The sequence below is a fragment of the Hyla sarda genome, chromosome 9 (genome assembly GCF_029499605.1).
Source record: "Hyla sarda isolate aHylSar1 chromosome 9, aHylSar1.hap1, whole genome shotgun sequence".
NCBI lineage: Eukaryota > Metazoa > Chordata > Amphibia > Anura > Hylidae > Hyla > Hyla sarda.
The window spans coordinates 18556825-18584419 of record NC_079197.1 but is presented as its reverse complement, the minus strand read 5'-3'; the positions used below and the strand labels follow the sequence as shown (position 1 = coordinate 18584419).

Here is a 27595-nt window from a genome sequence, read left to right as displayed (position 1 = left end):
CGCGGCTGCGGACAGGGACCGGCTGAGGAGTGACGCGGCTGCGGACAGGGACCGGCTGAGGAGTGACGCGGCTGCGGACAGGGACCGGCTGAGGAGTGACGCGGCTGCGGACAGGGACCGGCTGAGGAGTGACGCGGCTGCGGACAGGGACCGGCTGAGGAGTGACGCGGCTGCGGACAGGGACCGGCTGAGGAGTGACGCGGCTGCGGACAGGGACCGGCTGAGGAGTGACGCGGCTGCGGACAGGGACCGGCTGAGGAGTGACGCGGCTGCGGACAGGGACCGGCTGAGGAGTGACGCGGCTGCGGACAGGGACCGGCTGAGGAGTGACGCGGCTGCGGACAGGGACCGGCTGAGGAGTGACGCGGCTGCGGACAGGGACCGGCTGAGGAGTGACGCGGCTGCGGACAGTGACTGGCTGAGGAGTGACACCGCTGCGGACAGTGACTGGCTGAGGAGTGACACCGCTGCGGACAGTGACTGGCTGAGGAGTGACACCGCTACAGACAGTGACTGGCTAAAGAGTGACACTGCTACAGACAGTGACTGGCTAAAGAGTGACACTGCTACAGACAGTGACTGGCTAAAGAGTGACACTGCTGCGGACAGTGACTGGCTGAGGAGTGACACTGCTGCGGACAGTGACTGGCTGAGGAGTGACACTGCTGCGGACAGTGACTGGCTGAGGAGTGACACTGCTGCGGACAGTGACTGGCTGAGGAGTGACACTGCTGCGGACAGTGACTGGCTGAGGAGTGACACTGCTGCGGACAGTGACTGGCTGAGGAGTGACACTGCTGCGGACAGTGACTGGCTAAAGAGTGACACTGCTACAGACAGTGACTGGCTGAGGAGTGACACTGCTGTGGACAGTGACTGGCTGAGGAGTGACCAGGAAGACTACTAAATTTAAAAAAAGTGTTTTTCTGCAACATTTTCCCCGATAAGCAGGACAAGCAATGAATAACCTATCAGCGAGTGCTACCACCCTGCAACTCTGCTACTCAGCTGTGTGACAAAGTCGCAGCACCTGCATACACATTAGCAGACAGTGCCATATTTTGTGTCGCGGTGATGCTGGGTTACTACACCTCAGCTTTTATTAAAGTGAATGACAGCAATAAAGTCCCAGAAAACCTTCTTAGCCCTCTCAGTCCTATAACCGAACAAAGCACCTATCCTTACAGCACAAGACCCAATCACTGGGTTTTACACTCACCTGGATGTTTGTGGGGTCTTTGTAGGACTCATCACTTGCGGTCTGCAACTTCTCAATAATCCAGGCTTCAATCTCATCCACATCTCTGCTGAACTGCTGCAGAGTCTGAGATTCACCAAGTTTTGATCTCTTCTCAATCATCTGAGCCTTAAGTCGACGCCACCTACCAGAAGCCGGACAGAGGGAAGAGATTACAATTGGGAACAGCCAATGTATGACGGCTTCAGCACAGCCTTATTTCATCTATTAAAGGGGTATTCCCCTGCCCTAGTGTCCGGAACATTTAGTTCGGGCTGTGGGGTTGAGTGCGGGCTGTGGGGGTTGACGTCACGGCCACGCCCCTTTTGGCAATACGCCCCCTCAATGCAAGTCTATGGGAGGGGGCGTGACGGCCTCCCATAGACTTGCATTGAGGGGGCTTGGCGTGATGTCACAAGGGGGTGAGGCATGATGTCACGAGAGGGCGTGGCCGTGACGTCACAGCCCCCGCAGCCTGCACACAGCGTTCGGAACTAAATGTTCCGGATGCTGGGGCAGTGAAGTACCCCTTTAAGGAGATGTGAGCTTTATCGTGTGGTCTTTGTTATCTTTATCTTTTATGTATTTGCTTTTCTTTCACCCAAGATGGTAATAGACTGGCCCGGACACAAACACCAACTCACCTGTCCAAGACCTCATTGCGTCGCGAAGCGATATCTCCCTTGGCATAATGGTCAGCTGTTATTAACTGATCAGCAAAAGACTGCAGAGCTGCAATCTTCTCTTCCTATAAGAAACCCACCGCAGAGGTTAAACATCGGTGCCGGACAGCAGTGCCCATTTTTTACTGACTCTTGCAGTTAGTTGACAGGTTAGACAACTGTGGTGTATGAGTTTTTACCTGCACATTAATGGCTTTGTCGAAGTCCTCGTGTTTCTTGATGAGCGCCTCCACGCTGTCCAGGGAATCCCCTTTGTCTTCACTGTTGAGGAAGGCTTCACGTGCCGCCATCCAGTTCTCGGCCTGCTCACAGTCTCTGTTGAACAGCTGTAAAATTTTACGGAGATTACGTCAAGTCCAAAAAGGGACAATGTAACATAATGGAAAGAAATAAATGCAGTGATGTTCCAACATTACCTGAAGTTCTAGGCACTGATCCAGCATCATCCTGCGCTGCACCCAGGCCTTTTCTAAGCTTGCACGTTCTTGGTCCAGAATATCCAGCTTCTCTTTAATCTCAGGACTGGCATAATGGCCTCGAGCGAGAAGCTGCTGCCCAAACTGTTCAAATGCCTGGAAAGTGCCGGCTCTGGCATCAATCTCTGTGCGGTGTTCCTGGAGGACAAATATGCAAAAGCTCAAACATCGGCCTGAATAATACAAATTATTTTAGACATTTAAAGATGAGAAGAAAAGAACAGAAAAGCCTGATAAGTCTACCCCTATGGTTGGGTATACTCCATAAAGATAAGGAGCAGCCAAGTACTTAGGTAGGATTATTTAGAAGAATACCACCTATCATGAACTAAACTGTCCCCAATCCCCCCCCCCCCCCCCCCATCTGTCCCCAACTCTGACACTAATCCTGAGTTAGTTTTTTTCTGAACACCCACTATGTACCTTTATTCTCCTTATTTTCCATGCTCACTTTGCTGCCCGTGTGGAGGAAGGGGGCATGGCCCGGCAGGCGCAACTTCATGTGAAGCCTTGCCGGGCTCACTTCCTCCTCTATGTCCACATGTCCCTCTCCTGCCAGCATACTAATATAACTGCTATAGTAATGTCCATATTACAATACTGACCCTCGCCCGCCCCTGTAGTGACATCATTGCCCCCTATAATAACACTGACCCCACACTCCTCGGCTGTGGCTCCTCACATGCTTCCTGCTCCTCCAGTCAGATTCACACTACAGTCACGGGAGGCGGCGGTCAGCTGATCATAGTCATGACAACTGTACAATGTCTTTTTTTTTTATATGATCACTTTACTGCTTTCATGTGCCCCGCTGCTGGAGCCTGATGACACTCTGCTGTGCTCTGGGCACAGCACTCGCTCCTGCCTGTCTGATTGACAGGCAGGGAGCCCGGCTGTGCTTGCTTGTCAGCCCATCTGCACTGAGATTCCGGACTCATGCACCAGGCCGGCATGAGTCCAAAATCTCTGAGAAAGAGAGAGACATGTAGGGAGACCCCTAGTGGCCATATTTTAGATTGAAAAATAAATATATAAACAAACATTTTAGGTAATGACATTAAATTAGAAAGTTGTTGTTAAGGGAGACATTAATTAACAAATATATTAAAAGTTTTTTTTGATGACAGGTACTCTAATCTGTACCGATAACTGGTTAGTCCAAAAGCACTGTACTACTGACCTGGTGTCTCTCCAGGAGAGCTTCAGCTCCAGTGACGTCTTTTGCTAGTTCATCAGATGACACCAAGCCACGGATTCCATTAATCCAGGACATAAGATCCCTGAAAAACCATAACATAAAAAAAATGTTACATCATACATACATCCATTGGTTTAAGGTAGTGGTTAGAGATGAGCGAACTTACAGTAAATGCGATTCGTCACGAACTTCTCGGCTCGGCAGTTGATGACTTTTCCTGCATAAATTAGTTCAGCTTTCTGGTGCTCCGGTGGGCTGGAAATGGTGGATACAGTCCTAAGAGACTCTTTCCTAGGACTGTATCCACCTTTTCCAGCCCACCGGAGCACCTGAAGGCTGAACTAATTTACGCAGGATAAGTCATCAACTGTCGAGCCGAGAAGTTCGTGACGAATCGAATTTACTGTAAGTTCGCTCATCTCTACTAGTGGTCTCTTAAATGGTGTCTCTTTAGTCGTAACAAAACTACAACTTCCATCATGCTGGGAGTTGTAGTTCTGCAACTGCTGGAAAGAGACACGTTGGGGGCTATCAGTCTAAGGCACCATTTCCTAACCAGGGTGCCTCCAGCTGTTGCAAAACTACAACTCCCAGCATGCCCGGACAGCCTTCGGCTGTCCGGGCATGCTGGGAGTTGTAGTTTTGCAACAGCTGGAGGCACCCTGGTTAGGAAACACTGGTCTAAGGTATAATGACTGGATGGGATTAGTTCATTTTCCCTACCTGAAGTCACTGAGGAAGCGCTGAAGATCGTGAGAATCTCCCAACTTCTCCTTACGTTTGTCAGCACGTTTACCAAGACTGTTCCAAGCCTGGTTGAGCTCTGTGCATTTCTCTTGAATGTCTTCAGCAGATTCTGGGTGAGACTGGATCAGGCGCTCAGCAGTTTCTCCCAGAGAATTCACCTAGGAAAGAACAAATGTACTAAGTGAAGGAATCCCTCTCATGCACCTTAAAAGAGGCATTCCCATCCCTACAGTGATGGTAGATCACTAAAATATGCCATCACTTTATGATCAGTCAGGGTCTGACCTATGGGACTCCCACCATTTGTAAGAATTAGGCGAATGCAGCGCTCGTGCATCGCTACAGCCAGTGACAGACTGAGCAGATGCTTTCTGCATATTGAAATTAAACCAGGAAACAATACTCTGCTCTGGAAAGAACTGGCCGGGTATTGTGGCAGGTGAACATTTCATGTTTTTCCTAGCCTAAGCCCATACACACTACTATTCTGTAGTGTCAGACATCCCCTTTAAGAAGACTGGAAAACTGGTGCCAGAAAGTTAAGCAGATTTGTAAATTACTTCTATTAAAAAACTTTAATCCGTCCAGTACTTATTAGCCGCTGAATACTACAGAGGAAATTATTTTCTTTTTGGAACACAGAGCTCTCTGCTGGCATCACGAGCACAGTGCTCTCTGCTGACACCTCTGTCCATTTTAAGAACTGTCCAGAGAAGGAGAAAATCCCCATAGCAAAAATGTGTGTCAGCAAAAAGAGATGTCAGCAGAGAGCACCGTGCTCGTGATGTCAGCAGAGAGCTTTGTATTCCAAAAATAAAATAATTTCCTCTGTAGTGTTCAGCAGCTAATAAGTACTGGAAGGATTAAGATTTTTTTTAATAGAAGTAATTTACAAAATCGGTTTAACTTTCTGGCACCAGTTGATTTAAAAAATAAAAAAAATAAAAAGTTTTCCACAGGAGTACCCCTATAATATGCTTTTAAACGCAGTCAAACTAAGGTTGGGCACTGAGTTGTATTGTGTGGCCTCAGCATGTCGTTTCATCCATTACTCACCTTATCACCCAAGGCAGCCAGATCTCTCTCGAATCCCTCATGTTTGCGCTGCAGAGCCTGGACACTGGCCAAATCATGCCCATAGCTGTCAGTGTTCAATGCCTGGTTCTTCTCCTCAATCCATTCTTTTGTCTCATCCGCATCCCTACAAAAAGGATATAAGATCTTTTATACACCCACCCCTCAGGATGTTTCGGTACCAAGTCCCGGATCTTAGTTCTTTACCTGTGGAATCTCTGCACTTCATGGGCACTACCCAGCAATTGGCTCCTCTCCTCTGCCAGCTGCTGTAGGGACCGCCAACGCTCATTCAGTTCCTAACGCAAGATAAAGAGTACAAGTTGCTTTTTAGAACAAAGTTCAGGGCATTAAGGAGACTGTATTAAAGTCTTGGTTCTTGTTTCTTACTGAATGGAGGGGGAGGTCCAGCTCTCAGATGGATTGCTGTTAAAGTGTACCTGTCATCAACCAAAATTTTTTTTAATATAATGTGGATAATACCATTATACGTATATTTGTAATATACATTGGTTATAAAATATGTATATTTTAATCCCTACAGCTATTGCCTGTGTGTCTCTATGAGGAGACCAAATACAGGAAGTGAGGGCGGGACAAGCAGGGCTCTGAGCGGTGAGGCTCTGTGCAATGCTACAGGCTAACACATGTGGATGATTGACAAGCCAGGAGTCTGCACAGATCCCTGCTTGTCCCAACCTCACTTCCTGTATTTGGACTCCTCACAGAGACACACAGGCAATAGCTGCAAAGACAGCATATTTTTCACCCAAAAATATTTTTTAACCAATGTATATTACAAATATACATATGTTACCATCTACATTATATAAAAAGTTTTTGTTGACAGGTACACTTTAAAAAGGGAACCAATCATCAGATTTTACCCTATATAATGCTTGGCAAAGTGTTATATAGGGTAAAATCTTTATTTTCACCATTCCCGGGGGATACTCCTGCTCCCAGGGATGGTGAAGATATGAAGTTATAAACTAGTGTCCGCCACCGCCGTAAGTAGTCACCTGGGCGGGGAGCTCTTCTCACCTACTCCAGTTCTTCTGCAGGCAGCGACGCCCCCTCCGCTTGATGGGCCGAGTCATCGCTCTGCTCCGTCTGTTCAGTGAGCGGACCAATGACGCGGCCCATCAATCAAGCGGAGGGGGCGTCACTCCCGGCCGAAGAACGGGAGTAGGTGAGAAGAGCTCCCCGCCCAGGTGACTACTTACGGCGGCGGCGGTGACTAGTTTATAACTTCATATCTTCACCATCCCTGGGGGCAGGAGCGTCCCCCAGGGATGGTGAGGACAACAATTTTACCCTATATAACACTTTGCCAAGCATTATATAGGGTAAAATCTGATGATTGGTTCCCTTTAAAACATAGCTTTTACTGTCTTCTATTAAAAACATGTAAAACAAAACACCCAATAGTGCGTTAGAAGCAGCACGCCGATGCGTTTCGAGCTTAGAGCAAGCTCTTAGTCATGACTAAGAGCTTGCTCTAAGCTCGAAACGCGTCGGAGTGCTGCTTCTAACGCACTATTAGGCGTTTTGTTTCCACGTTTTTTAATAGAAGACAGTAAAAGCTAATAGTGCCTTAGAAACAGCACACTAATGCGTTTCGAGCTTAGAGCAGGCTTTTAGTCATGACTATGAGCTTGCTCTAAGCTCGAAACGCGTCGGCGTGCTGTTTTTAACGCACTATTAGGTGTTTTTTTTTGTTTTCCATGTTTCTAATATAAGACAGTAAAAGCTATGTTTTAACAGCAATCCATCTGAGAGCTGGACCTCCCCCACCATTCAGTTACTACATACAGGAAGCGTCCCGCACAGTCCGTGCTCCAGCAACTATGGTACAGCCAGAGTCCTTCTGCAACGTGTCCATAGTGGGTGGTGAGCTGAGCACTATTTACTTTCCATATATTCTCTTGATTCTTACCTTTATTGAGTTAAAAGTGGCCACAGCATGCACGGCAGTCCTCACAGACTGTAATACAGACATACAGGAGGTTACAACAGGACTGGACCAGAACCAAATACAGCAACAAATTATAGTATTTCTTTCATATATGACTAGTAAAGTATGGGGACACGGCTGCAATATTTCAGCAGTCAGGGGTAATATCACCGATGTGAACATGTTGGATATTGTGGTCTTTTGTTTATTTCTAGATTGCTACATAACATACAATGATGGAACAACAGGCCGGAGATTATAGGACTCTTACCTTCCATGGAGAGGCTCCTTTCGCATCTGCTTCATCCTATAATAGAGTAAACATTGATAATAAAATAATAATAACAAGAGATTATTGAAGCTGCACTAAAGTACATGCATTGCTACTTACTTTTGGCATGCTGCCGTACACCTCCTGAGGGTTAACAAAGAAAAAAGAAAAAATGTTATAGTGCAGTCAGTATAAGAAAATTAACCAGATGAATGTAGTCAAGACTAGTAATAATACTTCTAAAAAGACAAGACAATGCTATTCTGCATATGGACAGTATCTTAATACGGATACTTCTCATGCTGCTAGACCAGTGTTTCCCAACCAGGGTTCCTCCAGCTGTTGCAAAACTACAACTCCCAGCATGCCCGGACAGCCTTCGGCTGTCCGGGCATGCTGGGAGTTGTAGTTTTGCAACAGCTGGAGGAACCCTGGTTGGGAAACACTGTGCTAGACAAATACAATGAAATTCTTACTCATAGGGCAGGGGGTTCATACCTGGTGCTGTACGGCTTGTACTTCTTCAGTTATGAGCCCCTCAGACTCAAGATCACCTGCAACTTTGTTAATATCCTTCAAGCGCGATTCATTGGCCTTCAAATCCTGTAAGACAATGGCTTCCAGTCAGTCATATCAAACTTTGGCAGAAGGGTGGAAGGAAATGTCAGATCTATGAAGCACCAGCCCAGAGCATCCATGACATTGCTCTCTCCTGCAGTTATATGCGTCATCCAGACGGTAGAGTGAGTGACTGTAGAAAAAGCCACGTTTTTAACAATTTTGCTTAAAGGGGTACTCCACTGCCCCAGTGTTTGGAACCCTTTTTTCCGAACGCTTGGAACAGGCTGCAGGGGGTCATGACATCACGGCCATGTCCCCTCAATGCAAGTGTATGGGAGGGGGCGTGGCAGCAGTCACACGCCCTCCCATAGACTTGCAATGAGGGGCATGGCATCACAAGGGGTGTGGCCGTGGCGTCACGACCATCGCCACCCATACCCTTTGGATAGGGGATAAGATGTCTAGGAGTGGAGTACCCCTTTAAATCCTACTAATATGTTAAGAGAAGAAAAAAAATAAAAAAGGCGCTCCTTGTGGAGTATCGCTTGCAACAAGGATACCAGGGAGGGGGAGGGTAAATCACCGCTTACCAGATGAGGTTGTGTACAGACATACACAACAATAGTAATCGTATATAGATCAAACATGCCCGTCTGCAAACTTCCTGGAAATGAATAGCAAAATGGGTAGAACTTTGTGGGTGCAGGAATTCTGACGCTGATCAAGGCAAACCAAACGGTTTATTAACAACAATGCAACGCGTTTCGCTGCTGCCCGATGCGTTTCGCTGCGCATGCGTGGAGTCATCAGGCATCAGCGAAACGCGTTGCATTGTTGTTAATAAACCATATGGTTGGTACTACTACCTCCGTGACTCCTTGCCTTGATCAGCGCCGGAATTCCTGCACCCACAAAGTTTTACCCATTCTGCTACTAGTATGTTAAGGAATCATGCACAATACAGCAGGGCAGCAAGTGTGTACTAGACAGAACCCTGGTCAATGCGAGACCTATCAGACATGTTACGTTCAATGCGAGGCCTATCAGACATGTTACGCACCTTACTGGGAGAGGTCCCGGCGTCACCACCTGCTGCAGATCTAGCTGCACCATGCACTTTGTTGAGATGTTCGAATAAAGGAACGATTTGTTCAGCCTAAACGTGGCGAGTGCCATCCTTACCGTTCTTAGGCTGGGTTCACACCACGTTTTTCAAATACGGTTACCGTATATGGTTTTCCGCTAAAAAACGTATGGCAAAAACCGTATGCAACCGTATGACTCCAAATTAAAACTTATACATTTTTTCCCCGTACGGTTCTATCCGTTTGCATCAGTTTTTGCCAACGGTTTTGCTATTTTGTTGGAATTAGTTTTCCAGCAATTTAATAAAGTTATTATTGTTCTATTGAAATTCCAATCTGCGCATGTGTCAACTCCAAAAACGGATTTGAAAAACTGTGTGCAACCGTATTCTGAAATTCTGTGTACGGTTCTCATAGACAACAATGTTAAAAGAACCGCATACGGTTCGCACACGGTTTTCCAACCGGAGGCAAAAAACGTGGTCGACAGCGTTTTTGCCTACGGTTGAAAAATCGGCAAAACCGTATCAGAGGCAAAACAGATGCAACCGTACACAACATTTGGAATACGGTTTACAATGCATTCTCTATGCATACGGTTTCGGATACGGTCCTATAAGTTTTTTTTGCGGAAAACCGTATACGGTTACCGTATTTGAAAAACGTGGTGTGAACCCAGCCTTACCAGGAATATTGTATGGAAGCGTTATGTGCCAGATAGGATAGAGCACCACCGGCTTTAGTTTGTATCACTCACACCAGCACAATATAGGCTGTCTGAAAATCTACTGTTGCAGAGACAATCTTATGCAGTGCCAGATACATGTTACATTACCTTCTGGAAGTCATCGAACTTCTTCTGTAACACCTCCACCTGCTCCAGGTCAGTCCCCACTTCCTCATTGGTGAGCGCAGCTTCCTTCTCATTGATCCACTGCTGCAGCTCATTCGCCTCACGGAACAACATGAACTTCTTACAACTTTTCTCCAACATGTCCTTGCGCTTCTCTCCCATCTCCAAAATGTTCTGATATCTACAAACCAAAAATGAGCACGGTCAGGTACCGGTGTACAGTATGGTAGATTTCTATGGAGCGTCAGCCCAGATGACTAGTCATGGTACCACTACAAGAGCTGGAAAATCGCAACATCAGACTAAAGAAATATTGGTTAAATATTCTAGACAAGCTGTCTACAAAGCTAAAAGCAGATCCCAAAATGCCCACTATACATTTCTATATGATGTACAATAATGCTGCCAAGGTTCAGGTCAGTGGCTCTTACTGTGAAATGGGCCTCAATATTGAGGAGCCAGTCAGTGAGTTCTTAAGGGGTGCAGCATGCTTCCTTGTCACCCCAGGGCCTTCTAGGACATAACTATTGTAGAAGTGAACTTGGGTCATTATTTTCATACACGGTGCATAAGACAGGACAAGCGGGAGAGGTTTGTCAGGGAGCGCTGGCACAAGTGAGGCAGGGGGCGTACACAAGGGAAACATGGTGTTTCATACCTTATGGCGCTTATTCAGGTCTGTTCAAGGACGAACCTCATCAACCTTGCCTCACTTGTGCCATTGCTCAAGGGCAACACTGTCACGCTTTATGGAGCTTCTTCAGGCCCGTTCACGGGGCCAGAAGAAGCGCCGTAAGGTGTGAAACACCATGTTGCCCTTGCGAACGACGACCTGCCTCACTTGTGCCATTGCTCCTTGACGAAACTCTCCCATGTGTCCTATTTTAAGCATCGTGTATGAAAATAAAGGCGAAATTTGTTTCAAGATTGAGTGCTCCATTTTTTCTTGTTACAGTGTACCAGTTTGGACTGGATCTTTTCTGCCAAATGTGTAGCACCACCTAGTCATGATGGGGAAAACAGAGGCTCAGTTTACTGGCTAGTACAATGGTGGATTTTGTATACGATGTCAGATAGCAGTGCTGAAGTATTTTCATCTTTTTTACCATATTAAGTGATCCGACATTTCTCTCTACAGAGGAAGCCTATGTAGCTCTCGGCACAACAAGCGTTGTGCCGACAGCTACATTGACTGATGCTGGAGAATACATAGCTGGTAATCCGGGCTCAGTTTAGCAAGTCCTGGTCTAGGTGACCTTACATTACACCAACCAATGGAATATTATGGGCTTCACTTAACATTTGTTTCACTTAACCTATAGTTAAAGGGGTACTCTGGCCCCAAAACATCTTATCCCCTCTCCAAAGGATAGGTAAAAAGATGTCTGATTACAGGGGTCCCGCCACTGGGGACCCCCACAATCTCTCTTGCAGCACCCCCTATCAGCCTCACATAGCGAAGATTGCTCTGTGTCTGACTCACGGTCACGGGGCCGGAGTATCATGACATCACAGCTCCGTCCCCTTGTGCTGCCCCGCCCCCTCTATGCAAGTCTATGGGAGGAGGCGTGGCGTGGGGTGTGATGTCAGGGGGGGCAGAGCCGTGATTTCACGATACTCCGGCCCCGTGATCGTGAGTCGGACACTGAACAATCTTCGCTCCGTGAAGCTGATGATAGGGGGTGCTGCAAGAGAGAGATTGTGGCGTTCCCCAGGGGATAAGATGTCTTCGGGCCGGAGTACCCCTTTAGTGATCTTATTGACTATAAGAGATGGATGACTGTGGAACAGGTCTACTCACAGTTCTTCAACCTGATTCATACGCAGAGACACACTGCCAGCTTCCTTAGATACAAGAGTCCTGCACAGACAAGAAGGGAGCACAGCAAAAGGCATGCAGACGATTAGTGATTACCAACAGGCGGGAGTGCTGCTCAATCACTGAGCCGTATTAGAAGGGGGTGCAGCGTATGGGTGAAGGAGATCACAGAATACAGGGCCGTCCACCTCTATTGATGCCAGTCACAAGCAATGCACAATCTGGTCCTACCCTTAGCACAGCGTTTCCCAACCAGGGTGCCTCCAGCTGTTGCAAAACTACAACTCCCAGCATGCCCGGACAGCCAAAGGCATGCTGGGAGTTGTAGTTTTGCAACAGCTGGAGGCACCCTGGTCGGGAAACACTGCCTTAGCAAAACATCTGCAGAGCACCAGTGTGCATGCTCATATGCCGCTCTATATGGGGGGGGGGGGTCCACCATTCTAGACAGGTCCATGTAGTCAGACCAGCTATTCCTTGCAGAGGCGATGAATGTAAATAGCTTTTGGAACCACCATTTCACAAGGAAACTATGGCTGATATATGCTAGGGTTTAATAAAATAAATAAAATCAGTAGAAGTGGACGTTGACCCTTTTATTTTTTTTAAGTATCACTAGTATAACAAGTCACTGGGGCCCTAACAAGCTATATAAAAGTAGTATTGCCCCCTGTTACATAATATACCTCTGAAGTGCAGTATCTTGCATTGGTTGCATACTGGGGGGCGCCGTTAATGCAGGCACTGACTATGGATGTCATTTCTGACCTTACTGGAGTAATATACTCCTTTTATATAGTTTTGGCGGACCCCAGAATTGATCATCCTCTTAGGGTGTGATACCGATTCTTAAAGGGGTATGCCAGGAAAAAAATATATATATATTTTTATATATCAACTGGCTACAGAAAGTTAAACAGATTTGTAAATTACTTCTATAAAAAAAAAAAAAAAAAAAAAAAAAAAATCTTAATCCTTCTAGTTATCAGCTGCTGAAGTTGAGTTGTTCTTTTCTGTCTGACAACAGTGCTCTCTGCTGACACCTCTGCTTGTCTCGGGAATTGTACAGAGTAGGAGAGGTTTGCTATGGGTATTTGCTTCTACTCTGGACAGTTCCCGAGACAGGTGTCATCAGAGTGCACTTAGACAGAAAATAAAAACTCAACTTCAGCAGCTCATAAGTACTGAAAGGATTAAGATTTTTTTAATAGAAGTAATTTACAAATCTGTTTAACTTTCTGGAGCCAGTTGAGATAGATCGATATAGATAATATATCTATCGATATCTATCTATCTATATCTATCGATATCGATATCTATCGATATCTATCTATCTATCGATATCTATATCTATCTATCTATCGATATCTATCTATCTATCTATCTATATAAAAAAATTCCTGGATAACCCCTTTAAGAAATCATATTACAATCAAAACACATAGAAAACTCATTCACAGATAAGATGCATATTACTGTATACAGTGATCACAGTCAAGACTATAATGGGTGGGTGCTCATTATTAAAGGGGGGCAGAGTAAGAGAAGGTTACCAGAAGTTATATCTTAAGTGAAGGGGTAAATCTATACATAGGAATGTTTGATGGTGATTTTATGGTGATGAATATTATAACATGCAAGCGTCAAGGTGATGGGTAAAGCGGATAATCAGGATATATCTAGGATCGTGTGTGCAGAGGCTAAAGAAACAGGAGCTCCAACATTTTGCTTTTTGTCCGCGCTGTCACAGGACCTGTACAATAATGAATCCCACAGGTAAAAAAAATAAAATAAAATGGAGTCTTACTGGCCATCGATCTGCTCCTGTCGCAGCGCAATGCTTCCCTGTTCATCCAGTAAGTTCTCACGAGAAGCAGACTGTGCCGGATCCAGCTTCTTCACATACGCAGCGGGTACAAAACCCTGACGGTCATTCACTTCCACTTTCCACCAGTCCTGGAGGATACAAGACATATTAGATTGGGGTCACCTGGTAAGAAGCCACTTAAAGGGATTGTCTAAGATTAAAATACGGTATAGTGCAGTGGTCTCAAACTGTGGCCCTCCAGATGTTGCAAAACTTCAACTCCCAGCATGCCCGGACAGCCAACGGCTGTCCGGGCATGCTGGGAGTCGAAGTTTTGCAACATCTGGAGGGTCACAGTTTGAGACCACCGATATAGGGGGTCTCTGTTTCCTCCAAAAGAGGTGCTTGTCTATGGGCTTTGTTTGGTGCTGCAGTTAGATATGAGCAATTTCTCAAAAGATTTGTCTTTATTTGAATTTATAAATTTTGAGAGAATCCCAACAGGAGCAGGGACTCATGTCTAAGACAGGAGTCTCTGCTCCTGTACACCGAGTGGTAAAGCCTACAGTTCATGCCTCACTGCTCAGTTACTTACGGGACTTGGCACTAGCAAATGTGCGCTCTAACCCGAAGGCAAGTGGTTATGTATTGCGGGTTACATTCACCACGTTACCTGGGCACTGGGAATTCAGCCCAGAGAACTAAGTAAACAGTGAGGAATACAGTGTATGCCTTGCCGCTTAGTTGTCATGAGCAGGGGATTCATCTCTTAGACTTGCCAACTTCTGTATAAATCCAAATTTGATGGCCGTTTTAAGACAAAGCTCCCAAAATCTAATTTCAGAAAGTTTATTCATTCCTATAAATAGCATTTCATCCCCATTCAAATCAATGGGGCTAAGATGCAATACCACTCACAGGACATTCAAATTGTGGAAGCCCCCTTTAAAAAACGGGATTTGACCCATGCCCGCACTATTTTTTTGCCACCTACCTTATTTGTGCTGTTAAGCAGAGTCAGGATGTCTCCTTTCTTCATAGTCACCTCCCGGGGGCTTTTCTCCTGATAATCATACAGAGCCAGAACCAGCTCCTTCCCAGTCTCATCATCTGTCGGTGCCACTTGTTGCTAAATGTGAATAATAAAGTCAGACAATGTAAATCTTGCAATAAATCCCTTCCCTATTTTTTAAATAAAAATCAACATTTTAATATCTTCTTTCCTATTCACTTTAATAGGATTTCACACACACTGCAGTCAACTGGAAACGCTTGTCCAGATCTCTGGACGAGACATCTCAGTGATGACATCAGCCGTCTTTAAGACATGTCAAAAAGGGACCCCTTCACTTTAATCTCATATCAATGACTTTGTACATACCCTACAAGCCTGGGCCTGCTCCCTCAGGGATTGAATGCTGCTGCCATAAGCTTGCAGATCAGACATCAGCGCTTCATGTTTCTTCAGCAGAGCCTGCAGTTTGGATAGAAACATTAGTAATTCAATACTGTCTAGAGCGGTGGTCCCAAACTGTGGCCCTCCAGATGTTGCAAAACTTCAACTCCCAGCATGCCCGGACAGCCAACGGCTGTCCGGGCATGCTGGGAGTTGAAGTTTTCCAACATCTGGAGGGCCACAGTTTGGGACTACTGGTTAAGCGTATTCGGTGGCAGGAGGCCCATACCTCAGCTGAATCCTCATCTTTGCCGTAATCCGTGCTCCCGACAATAGGCTCCTTCTCCCTCATCCAGGATTCGGCTTCATTTGCATCGGCAAAGTACTGCTGGGCCTGCAGGGAGTCTTCCAGGTCCTGTCTGCGCTGAGAAGCCTTATTTCTGAGAGACAGCCACTTGTCATTCAGCTCCTTCAGCTTCACCTTCACTTCATCGGCTGCAAAGTGACCTGTGATTCAGGAAAAAGGTCAGTAAGTAAAAGATATGTTAACAGTGGCTATAGGGGGTGCAGAGGTAGCAGTTGCACCAGGACCCTAGTGCCTAAGGGGGCCCCAAAACAAATCTGTCCCATAAGAGGTCGGTGTTCTATTTGGATCATGGGGCCCTGTTGCAGATTTTGCATCGGGACCCAGAAGCTACATGTTAGGCCTCTGCATGTAAACATTTCTGTGATCCTAATGCAGAGAGCATAATGTAATACAAGGCCCGAGCCAATCTATACTGCAGAAAATATTCAGAAATATTTTATGAACAATTTCAAGCCATCTCCAACTTATTACCGTACTCATTGGGACTAGAGATGGAAACATATTTTCCCAGGACGATTAAAAAAAAAAAAAAAAAAACTTCGTAAAATGTTTAATACAATTTCCTGCATACTTAGGACATACTTAAGGCGGAATTTCCGTGTATAATTCCTCTGAAGAATTCCGCCGTAATTTACTGTCTTAGGGTAGAATCACACGAAACGGATCCGATAACTGACCCTACAGTGTGCCTCCAGCTGTGCCTGTTCGTAGCGGCAATCCACCACTAGGAGCAAACACACAGCGATCGCCCTGTACTCTCACATCGCAACCGCTCATCCTGCTCCCCGAGCTAAGCGGAGAGCAGCCGCAATGTGAAAACACGCTGCGGATCTGACCCTACCCTTATGGATTTAAATGGGATTTGTAGTCCCATTCAAAAAGCATAATTTCCACGGCGGGCATTCTGGCACAGAAATTCTGCTTTCAGCAAAAATATAAGACCAGTCATATTTTGCTGAATTCCGCTGCAAAATCCTATTGAAATCAATGGAGCTTAAATTTCTGCAAAATTCTGTGTTCTCAGAATTCTGTTCAGCAAGCTTTGTTGAATGGAATTTCTGTGGAATTGCAGAAATGTTGCTGTGTGAACATAGCCCTTAAGTGGACAAACTGCTGGTCTTGTGATACCCCGCTGCTAAGACCCCCAGCAGTCAGCTGTTGAGTGGGTGGGAAAGTGATAAATTTTTTTGCAGCACCCCCACAGGAGAAGTAAAGCATTACACTTTTACTACCATGCTATTACCTTCAGTGATCATATTATTTCCCTTCTGGGTGACGGCCTTAATACGGGGTTCATGTCCAGCGATCTCAGCTTGCAGAGCTTGGTGCTTCTTCAGCAAGTTCTGAACACCAATCAAGTCCTTGCCTGGAGACAAGAGCACAAGACACTTCAGTATATAGGATTCGACCCCATTATAGAAGACCGCTTATCACAAAGAGAATAACTATAGGTGACCTCTGTTAGTGGAGGCTGCGATTGGTTCCTTTTCCCTTATCCAGGTTTCCTCATCTTCGATATCACGGAAAAGCTGCTGCAGGCGCAGAGAGTCGGACAGTTTCTCCTTGCGAGCGATCATGGGCTCTTTCAAGGCGTCGTACCGCGAGACCAGAGCCTCTTGTTTCTTCTTGATGTTGTCTGCATCGAAGTGGCCGGCGTCCTGGAACTGACGAGCCTGGATGGTAATGCCATCTATACGGTCCTGTATGGATAAGGCAATGTTGTTTAATTGGGCATACAACAATTCTCTCAGTTGTATAACTAAATATACTTCTACTATCCCGGTATTAGCCATCATGGATGCCTAGAAAAACCCTGGTGGACCATAGGAACACAACGAAGACAAAATGGAGCAGATTCACAACTGCAAATAGGCCATCATTCTGGTGTAATTAGCGCTAACTGGCACAACATTTGTTAACATGTGGTGCGGTTTCAGTGTAAGTGTTGAGCGTGACTGTGCAACAAAAAGTGAGACAAATAGATCAGTGTTTCCCAAACAGTGTGCCTTCAGCTGTTGCAAAACTACAGCTCCCAGCATGCCAACGGCTCCCAACGGCCACGCACGTCTAGTGCAGTGTTTTCCAAACAGTGTGTATCCAGTTGCTGCAAAACTACAACTCCCAGCATGCCCGGACAGCCTACGGCTGTCCGGGCATGCTGGGAGTTGTAGTTTTGCAACAGCTGGAGGCACACTGTTTGGGAAACACTGATCTATAGGCTATAACCTCTTCCTAGTAGAGGCTAGATTGGATTGTAGTCACCTCACAGTCGTCTGGTCTTCCAGGGTCAAATGACAATAAAGGAAGGGGGCCTAGGGTGTCTGTCGCAACCTGCTAGACTAGTGTTTACAAACCCGGGTGCCTCCAGCTGTTGCAAAACTACAACTCCCGACATGCCCAGACAGCCTTTGACTTTCTGGGCAAACTGGGAGTTGTACTTTGGCAACAGCTGGAGGCACACTGGTTGGAAAACACTAATAGATTGAATAAGTCACAACTGGAAAAAAATGGTCTGTTTTTTGGGTAATATATTTGCTACATTTACAGACTGTCTAGTCCAAGTATTAGTAAAGGTTTTTTTTTTATTTATTTATTTTTTTTAAGTACCTGATGAGCTGCAACATCGGCCTCCAGCAGGGCATGCTTCTTTTGCAGGTTCTGCACATTGGTCAAGTCCTTGCCGTAATCATCGGAAGCCAAGTGTCCCTCCACCTCGTACAACCAGAGCTCGATATCTTCCACATTGCGGTTGAACTGTTGCTGCTGGTTGGCTTCACGCAGCTTAATGCCTGTGTAGGGACGTAGCCTTAATATTGGTCTTTTTTTATTTTATTTATTTTTTACTAAAACTAGAACTACCCTAAGACCATGTCTGGAGAGCACCAGACCTGTGTCTGCCTCCTATGACACTAAGCTAAAACGGATTAGCTCAGGGTCAGTAGGCGGGGTATATCCTGCCAGGAGGGGCCGACCTTTTTTGTATGCCTAGTGTCAGCGCCTCCTAGTGGCAAGAGCATATAACCCCCGGTTCTGTGTCCCCCCAATGGTTTCCGACCGAGAAATTGGTCCTTTTCTACTAAAACTAGAACTACATTTTCTTTTATGGCAACAGCCCGGTGGACAAACAAGTTCTCACCTTTGAATTCTGTGGCTTCCAGCAGCCTCTTCCACAGGGTGATGACTTCACTCATACGTGCCGCCACCTCATCAGATGCGTAATGGTTCATGTCGATTAACTTCTGGCCAGAGTTCTCCAAAGCGTCGATGCGGCTTTGGTTAGCGGACAGTTCGGCCTCAAAAGCCTGGTGCTTCTGAACCTTGCCTTGAAGATTGGATGGATCCTGTGTGGAAGTACAACCACAACAGATTAGACAATACAGTGGACGAAGATCAGACATTTGGGATTGCGTCCTTAAAGGGGTTTTTGCCCGCCTAGTATTTTCGGCTCCCAGCATTGCTCAGTCCTTTCCCAAACAGTGTTCTGGTACTAACACACTACGTTTTTTTTTTTGCCCCCACTAATGGTATCTGTTGGCATCCTGTGGAAAATGAGATGCAGACATATACTGCTAACAAGGCAGTGGACCTCATTCACTTCTATGGCCGAAAAGTCACCTAGCTTTCTGGATGTATATGCTATTTCAAAAGTGCAACAGCCCCCTGTCATGAGTCCGTTTAAAATAGAGCATACGTCCCAAATGGAGTCAATAGGTGATTCTTTTCAGCCATTGAAGTGATTGGGGTCCACTGCTCCCGATAATATATGTCGGCATCCTGTTTTCAGCGGGATCTCGACAGATATGATTAATGGGGGCAGAAATCTAGTGTGTTCGTACCCTTTGCAAGCATAGGCAACCTTCGGCGCTGCATATGTTTTGGATTACATCTTCCATGATGCTTTGGTAGCATTTTGGCTAAGAGCATCATGGGAGATGTAGTCCAAAAGATCTGCAGTGCCGAAGGTTGCCTATACTGGTTTTAGAGCAATGCAGGGAGCTCTTGGTAGTGCGCTGTCCTACCCGGCCACCAAGGTCAACACAGATGGACAGTACACAAGCCCTCAAGCAGTCTATGAGCTACTTGTCACACCTAGAAAGTGGCTGGGAAGGGGAGGGCATCCACAAGATCCTGACCACGTAAGCCACTACCAGGAAGCTCTGGCAGCGGCTTGCCTCTCCAGGAATAAAAGGACTCAGTATTTTGAGATCCAGCACGCCCAACCCTTCTCTCCGCTGATATCGGTTTAGGGGGAAGAGTCGGGATGCCACTATACATGTAATACCAATGTTTCCCAACCAGGGTTCCTCCAGCTGTTGCAAAACTACAACAACCAGCAGGCCCGGACAGCCTTTGGCTGTCCGGTCATGCTGGAAGTTGTAGTTTTGCAACAGCTGGAGGCACCCTGGTTGAGAAACACTGCATTAGACAGTGAGTTGGACTCGCTTAATCTAAAAGTGCAAAAATGTCTAATAGCGACCCACTAGACCTTACCTTGTAGGCCTCATCCGTAGCGGTCTTCATCTTCTCATTAATCCAGCTTTTCAACTCATCAGAGTCCCTGAAGAACTGCTGCAGGTGGAAGGAGTCAGCCAACTGGGTGCGGCGATACATTGCCCGCTCGTGGAGGGCATTGCGGCGATTTAGGAGCTGCCAAGACAACAAGATTCAACAATATTAAAATTATATCCAATATTGGAAAGACCCACGTACAACTGAAGAACTCTAGGTAATACTGTATCTTACCGCGTCTCTGCGTGTAGCAACGTCGTCCATCGCATAGTGGTTGTTTTGGATCAGCTTTGTGGCAAATTCATCCAGAGCCTAGAAAGTACAGAACAAGAAAAAACAAGCAAGAATTAAGAACAGGTCATATAAAACCAATAGTTTAAGTGACACTCCACAAGACACATGAACAGATTCCCATCATTACTTAAAGGGGCATTCCAGGAAAAAAATTATTTTTTTTATATCAACTGGCTCCAGAAAGTTAAACAGATTTGTAAATTACTTCTATTAAAAAAAAATCGTAATCCTTTCAATAATTATTAGCTGCTAAAGTTGTTTTCTGTCTGGCAACAGTGCTCTCTGCTGACATCTCTGCTTGTCTCGGGAACTGCACAGAGTAGAAGAGGTTTGCTATGGGGATTTGCTTCTAAACTGGGCGGTTCCCGAGACAGGCGTCATCAGAGAGCACTTAGACAGAAAAGAACAACTCAACTTCAGCAGCTCATAAGTACTGAAAGGATTAATATTTTTTAATAGAAGTAATTTACAAATCTATTTAACTTTCTGGAGCCAGTTGATATATAACATGGGCCACAGTAGAACAGTGTTCTTTTATTTTACTTTATTTAGTTTTTTAGGGGAATAAGCTGGATTCTCTCCAACATCTTAATTGAAGATTTTTTTTATTTATTTATTTTAAGAGAAATGACTGCAAGTAGCATAAGTGACTTGTCCACGGCTTGCCTACTGTCTAATAAAGCTATAGGAATCTATAGTAAAGATTATTCCATATTGTGACTAAAAATGCCAGAGAACCAAAGATATAGGACTGGAGTGCAAACTCCATCACACTGCAGTTAGGCCCAGATGACCAATTGTGGCCATGTATTCTGTAAGATATCTGCAGTGACCCCATACATCAGGGATCCCCAACCAGAGTGCCTCCAGCTGTTGCATAACTACAACTCCCAGCATGCCCGGACAGCCTAGGAATTGTAGTTTTACAACCCAGGTGCCTCCAGCTATTGCAAAACTACAACTTGGGTGCCTTCGACTATTGCAAAACTACAACTCCCAGCATGCCCGGACAGCCAACGGCTGTCCGGGCATGCTGGGAGTTGTAGTTTTGCAACAGCTGAAGGCACCCTGGTTGGGGAAAACTGCCAAACACTTATTACAAGCGATATATGCTGTTTTTTTTACACATATATAGGCATTATAATGCTACTGTCCTAGATTGCAATGGGAAAGAAAACACCTTGATCTGTAAATTCATTCTGCGACATACCGTGATTTTCTCCTCTTGGGCGCTGAGGGATTTCTCAAAATCTTCATGTTTCTTCAGAAGGGCTTCTACACTGTCCAAGGAATCCCCCAGATCTTCGTTCAACAGGAAAGCCTAATGTGAAGAACACCGAAGATTTAAGGAAAAATCATGACGTGGGAGATCACTGAACCGACTGTGTAAGGGAGGGCTCCGACCTCTTGTTTGCTCATCCAGTTGTCCACTTGTTCGGTGTCTCTGTAAAACAGCTGAAGGTCCATGCACTGCTCGTACTGCTGCCTGCGGAGGTCCCACAGTTCTAGAAGGGATGTTCTCTCCTCTGCCAAGATGGTGAGCTACAAGTTAAAAAACGAAGACTATTAGAAAAGGTCTTGTCTTGGAAATCATTGGACTCCAAACAGATCTTTATTGGTCTGAAATAAATGATACAGTGATCCCTCAACTTACAATGGCCTCAACATACAATAGTTTCAACATACACTGGTCCTTTCTGGACCATTGTAACTTGATACCAGACTCACCATACAATGTACAGACAGTCCAGATCTGTGATACCTGTCAATGGTCGGAAGATCTGACCAATCAGAATGGACATTTCACTGGTAAAACCCCTGTATTACTGAAGTGTATGCACTGACTGGTGTCTGGTAGCGCCCCCTACAGTACAGGGAGGTATTACATGTTCTGTACTCTTTACCTGTACCAGGGTTAGCTGCTCCTTTGGACACCAGGTGAGGGCGGCTCCATGTTACTTTTTAAGGACACTGTACTGTACAGGACCCTGAAGAAGCTCCTGTCCTCTACATAGACCATGATTACAGCCCCCAGCAGATCTTTATTACTTTTATATGTAAGAATTTGCTTTATCTATATTAGTTATCCATTTATTTTTCTTTAATCCTCACTTTTTCCTATTTTTAGATTAAATTTTGGTGGCTTCAGAACCAATTACCAGGTTTCCATAGAGTTCTGGTCTCAACATACAATGGTCGTCCTGGAACCAATTAATAGTGTAACTTGAGGGACCACTGTACTACTACATTAAAGCTATGACGACCAGTCCAGCCCCAGACATCAACATGTAATAGCTGAATGTGGGTCATGTGCTTAAAGGTGTAAGCATGGAGCAATATAGCTTCCATGTGCTGCTGTACATACATAGATTAGGAATTATCATATAAATGCAATGCATTTTTTATACATTTAGATTCATATGTAATCCAGCAGAAAGAAAGAAAGACTACTGTATGGCTCTATATGAAATCTAAGGCATATGAAGGTACAGTGAGGGCCCATACACTTTTATATGTTCTAAGGTAGTATGAAGTAATATGGCCACAAAACAGCCATTTGTAGGTGAATGCATATAGCTAAGATATACGATAACTGGATCATAATCTAATGGCATATCCTAAAAATATGCAATAACAGTATAAGGCCGCGTTCACATCACAATCTGCGGCTCCGTGGCACGGACATGTTGTCAAAATCATCTGTTGGTATATCTGTGCTCAGATCGGCAATTTAATTGAATGACCCAAACACAGACAGCTAGTGTGTACATTTGGCCATTTTCCAAGTGTACATGGTTTTGGCTCAGACTAAAAAAAAAATAAAAAAATAAAAAAGCGTTGTTTGCTGCACTTTCCATTTTCAAGGTAAGATTCGTACACACTTGAAAAATGACCAGAAGGTGATCACTAGTGGACTATGTTTGGGTCATTGAATTAAACAGGGCCTTTCTGATCACATATGATTGCAGCAGATTTTGAGATTTTGCCAATTTATCTGCCTCAAAGGCACTAATCAGGGGTGTGAACAAGGCCTAAAATTGGAATATTAAGGGGATGGCATTCTAAATGTAAGCAACTGGTTCTCCCTTCTGACGAGGCCTGGCAACCATAACTATTACGAGACCGTGTCAAGATGTCACTATGCTGTATAATCCCCTCGCCGAATTAGTGCCAAAACTTTCTTAAGCGTGGAGCATGGGGCGGTGGAGAAACACCAGATGACCCTTACGTTTCTGGGTTTGGCAAGTTGGCTGTTATTTTAACAACTGGACTATATGGATAAGGGAGAACTGTCTGGATCCCAGCTCTGATTATAAATAAACTCTACTGGAACCAATAGCAATGCAGAAGAAGAATTCACTATTGACGGAATACCTTCTCTCTGATCTCATCGGAAGCGTAGTGTCCGGCGTTCAGCAGAGCGTGTCCTGCAGCATCTGCAGATTTAAAACTGTCTTCATGAGCATCAATTTCACCCTGAATGAAAAAAGGATAATAAATGTGGTTAACGACAAAGTAATTATAGTTCAGCCAGGGACAATGCACAGATCTTAAAAGGGTAGTCCAGTGGTGAAAAACGTATCCCCTATCCTAAGAATAGGGGATAAGTTTGAGATTGCGGGGGGTCCGACCGCTGGGGCTCCCCGCGATCTCGTTGTACGGGGAACAGGCTCTCCGGCCAGATAGCGGGTGTCTACCACCGCACGAAACAGCAGCCGACACGCCCCCTCAATACATCTCTATGGCAGAGCCGGAGATTGCCAAAGGCTGTGGTCAACACGCCCCCTTCCCGCAGGCTGTCGGGGCCCCGTACAGGAGATCGCGGGGGGGCCCCAGCGGTCGGACCCCCCGCGATCTGAAACGTATCCCATATCCTTAGGATAGGGGATAAGTTGTTCACCACTGGATATCTCCTTTAATATGCTTTATGGCCAGTGCCCTAGGTCCGTGGTCTTCAACCTGCAGACCTCCAGATGTTTTAAAACTACAACTCCCAGCATGCCCGGACAGCCAACGGCTGTCCGGGCATGCTGGGAGTTGTAGTTTTGCAACATCTGGAGGTCCGCAGGTTGAAGGCCACTGAACTAGGTGATCTGCCATATTCAAGTCTTTATAACAAATGTACAAACATAAGTAATGTGATCTTTGGGGTTCATTTTGACGTCATGCCTTTACCTTATGCTCTTGGTGTCTATCGAGAAGAGCCTCAGCTCCAGCCACGTCATTGGCCAGCTCATCAGCATTGATAAGGGCCTTCATCTCAGTCACCCAGCTGGTCAAGTCTCTAAAATCTGCAAGGAACCTCTGCAACCTGAGAAGGAAATAAAAAGGACATGCTGTAATGCCTGGCAGCACAGAAATCCAGCCCCAGTCAGTACAAACCGTGAGATCATGATAGATTTAACACCCAAGCATTGATCACTTACTTGTAGGAGTCATTGAGACGTGTGTGACGTTCGGCAGCCAATGTGCGGATCTGCTCCCAGTTTGTAAGAAGCTCCTCTCCCTTCACTTGGATCTGCGGGGCATTCTGAGGGTGAGACTCCTGCAGGCGATCCGATTCAACGCGCAATGCTTTCACCTGGAAATAAAGAGATCGCTGAAGCCTGACTGCATCTTTAGGACTGACTTAGGCTGGGTTCACACTACGTTTTCTCCCATACGGGAGCGCATACGGCAGGGGGGAGCTAAAAGCTCGCGCTCCCGTATGCCTTCATATGCGCTCCCGTATGTCATTCATTTCAATGAGCCGGCCGGAGTGAAACGTTCGGTCGGCTCATTTTTGCGCCGTATGCGCTTTTACAACCGGACCTCAAACCGTGGTTGACCACAGTTTTAGGTCCGGTTGTAAAAGCGCATACGGCGCAAAAATGAGCCGACCGGACCGAACGTTTCACTCCGGCCGGCTCATTGAAATGAATGACATACGGGAGCGCATATGAAGGCATACGGGAGCGCGAGGTTTTAGCTCCCCCCTGCCGTATGCGCTCCCGTATGGGGGAAAACGTAGTGTGAACCCAGCCTTATACAGTTTGGCGTGTGTACCTTCTCCTCCAGGGCTGCAAGGTCTCGTTCCAGGCCCTCATGCTTACGCAAAAGCGCTTGCACACTGGCCAAGTCTCGGCCAAAGTCATCAGATGCCATCAGCTGCTCCTTCTCTCTGATCCAGCCAATAGTTTCATCCACATCTCTAAAGCCAGGAATGGAGAAGGCATAGTGAGAACAGGTTACAGAAAGAGACCAGTCAGAATTCACATGGTGACCCAGCACCATATGGCGATATCATGTATCGTTGGGTAGAGCTAAATAGTGAACAAATCCTGTTGCGGACCTGTTAAATCGTTGGACCTCTGCCGCTCCAAACAGCTTCCCTTGTCTCTGCAGGGCCAGCCCCTTCAGGCGCTGCCAGCTAGCATTGACTTCATCTTGTTTGGTCTTTATAACCTCAAGCTCTGGATGTTCCTCCTGTAGACAAAACGAAAACAGATCAGGTTAGTATCAAGGAGATCGGCCATAGTTTCCTAAACAAACTGTTTTTCCGAGGAGGGTAAGTACCTGGGCTAGTTTGCTGGCAAATTGGTTGACTTCATTCACCCTTTCTTCGTGAGCTGCCAGGTCAGTCTGAAACTCTTCAAACTTCTTCTGCAAGACCTCTACGTGTTCAAGGTCTTGTCCGAGCTCCTCAGAAGTCACAATGGCCTCCTAGGATTGGCGTGTCAGAGGGAAGAAAGTTATAAATCAGGCAGAATACAATCATTAGGCAACCAAGTACAGGGAGTAAAAAAAAAAAAAAAAAAAAAAAAAAAAAAAAAAAAAAAATGATAAAATAATAAATGCTGTAAAAAGAAATCCTCCAAGCCCCCAGCGTGACTAGTTGCCCAGGTACCAAAAGTATCAGAGTAATTAATAGTGTCCCTTTAAAGAGGTTTTCCAAGAATAGAAAAATCAGCTGATTTCTTCCAAAAAAAACAGCGCCACGTCTGTCACCAGGTTGGTCGTGGAGACAACTCCGTTCCATTGAAGTGAATGGAGCAAAGTTGTAATATCACACACAACCTGGGGACAGATGTGGGACTGTTTTTTGGAAGAAATCAGCTGATTTTACTATTCTTGGATACCCTCTTTAATCCGGTATGGGGGGGGGGGGGGGGGGGTCCCAGCAATCAGAACACCCGTGATAATACACCTATCCTGTTCATAGGGAAAATCCTAATGGTAGGACAACCCAAGGTGGGGGTCTGACCTCACAAACATTGATCTCCTTAAACCAGAGTTTCCAAACAGGGTGCCTCCAGCTGTTGCAAAACTACAACTCCCAGCATACACGGACAGCCAAAGGCTGTCTGGGTATGCTGGGAGTTGTAGTTTTGCAACAGCTAGAGAGACACCGATCAGAAAACCCTTCGTTATTGAAGGCCCCAAAAAAAAAAAAAAAAACCCACAATTTAACCATTTACCTTGTCGTTGATCCAGTCCAGGACATCCTCACATTCGCGCAGGTACTGGACCAGCTTCTGAGCCTGTTGTAGCTTGATGCCCTTTTCTTGCATTTTCAAAAGCAGCAGCTCCCATAAACGGTGCAGCTCTACTAGACGTACCTGATGGAGATAAGTACAAGTTTAACAGCCGCGTTCATCTTACCGCATGTGTCAAAACACTATGAAGGAACGGCATTCACGTCTTCTTGACAAGAAGAATAAAGCCAACAAACTCACACAAGGTAGGAAATAAAAAGGAGAAAATATGTCAAAAAGGGGCCTAAACTTCTAGTTCTACAAAGAAAAGTCTATGAAATACTAACTTAAGTGGCAGGGGATGCCCATCAATGGATTCCATTCTATAATAAGACATCCTAAATCACTGCATGATCCCATAAAGGAAGCAAATGGCCAAGCCATGTGCCCAGAGTCTGTAGGGGGCACATAATGTCTCCATGATGCCATACTATAGAGCAATAGGCACTCCGTGTGCCACCATATAGTGCCCCTGTACAGAGCAGTGTAAAGGACAGCCCTTAGGGTACTTTCACTCGAGCGGATCCCCAGCGCGTATTACGCTGCGGATCCGCCACTGAAGGACCTCTATATGCTGCCTTTACAGGTGACTGCTCGGAGCGGCAATCCACCGATACAAGCAGACACACTGCGATGCACGACTTGCCGTGCGCATGCGCAGTGTACTCGCACATCGCGGCTGCTCTCGGCCTAGCTCATGGAGCAGGGAGTGCGGCCGCAATGTGTGCGAGTACACCACGCATGCG

At 45.8% G+C, this 27595-nt stretch overlaps 1 protein-coding gene across 5 annotated transcripts in view; it reads right to left on the bottom strand.

Moving 5' to 3' along the window:
* The window catches only part of SPTAN1 (spectrin alpha, non-erythrocytic 1), an 86718-nt gene that overhangs the window by 18925 nt on the left and 40198 nt on the right, over positions 1 to 27595 (bottom strand). For 3 of the 5 annotated variants that reach the window (XM_056539766.1, XM_056539765.1, XM_056539767.1), the window contains exons 4-36: positions 26793 to 26933; positions 25891 to 26037; positions 25667 to 25800; positions 25381 to 25525; positions 24762 to 24916; positions 24511 to 24646; positions 23710 to 23811; positions 21739 to 21876; positions 21545 to 21655; positions 20275 to 20352; positions 20023 to 20178; positions 18668 to 18872; positions 18139 to 18320; positions 16988 to 17231; positions 16775 to 16897; positions 15454 to 15671; positions 15150 to 15242; positions 14763 to 14897; positions 13769 to 13917; positions 11944 to 12003; positions 10125 to 10323; positions 8142 to 8246; positions 7764 to 7787; positions 7644 to 7679; positions 7355 to 7402; positions 5623 to 5714; positions 5398 to 5542; positions 4318 to 4499; positions 3577 to 3676; positions 2337 to 2534; positions 2100 to 2246; positions 1882 to 1985; positions 1220 to 1382 (exon numbers count right to left, since the gene is read on the bottom strand). In XM_056539766.1, coding sequence (XP_056395741.1) covers positions 1220 to 1382; positions 1882 to 1985; positions 2100 to 2246; positions 2337 to 2534; positions 3577 to 3676; positions 4318 to 4499; positions 5398 to 5542; positions 5623 to 5714; positions 7355 to 7402; positions 7644 to 7679; positions 7764 to 7787; positions 8142 to 8246; positions 10125 to 10323; positions 11944 to 12003; positions 13769 to 13917; positions 14763 to 14897; positions 15150 to 15242; positions 15454 to 15671; positions 16775 to 16897; positions 16988 to 17231; positions 18139 to 18320; positions 18668 to 18872; positions 20023 to 20178; positions 20275 to 20352; positions 21545 to 21655; positions 21739 to 21876; positions 23710 to 23811; positions 24511 to 24646; positions 24762 to 24916; positions 25381 to 25525; positions 25667 to 25800; positions 25891 to 26037; positions 26793 to 26933 — 4395 coding nt within the window. The remainder of the gene's footprint in view (positions 1 to 1219; positions 1383 to 1881; positions 1986 to 2099; positions 2247 to 2336; positions 2535 to 3576; positions 3677 to 4317; positions 4500 to 5397; positions 5543 to 5622; positions 5715 to 7354; positions 7403 to 7643; positions 7680 to 7763; positions 7788 to 8141; positions 8247 to 10124; positions 10324 to 11943; positions 12004 to 13768; positions 13918 to 14762; positions 14898 to 15149; positions 15243 to 15453; positions 15672 to 16774; positions 16898 to 16987; positions 17232 to 18138; positions 18321 to 18667; positions 18873 to 20022; positions 20179 to 20274; positions 20353 to 21544; positions 21656 to 21738; positions 21877 to 23709; positions 23812 to 24510; positions 24647 to 24761; positions 24917 to 25380; positions 25526 to 25666; positions 25801 to 25890; positions 26038 to 26792; positions 26934 to 27595) is intronic. The other 2 variants (XM_056539769.1, XM_056539770.1) reach the window with 1 other exon arrangement.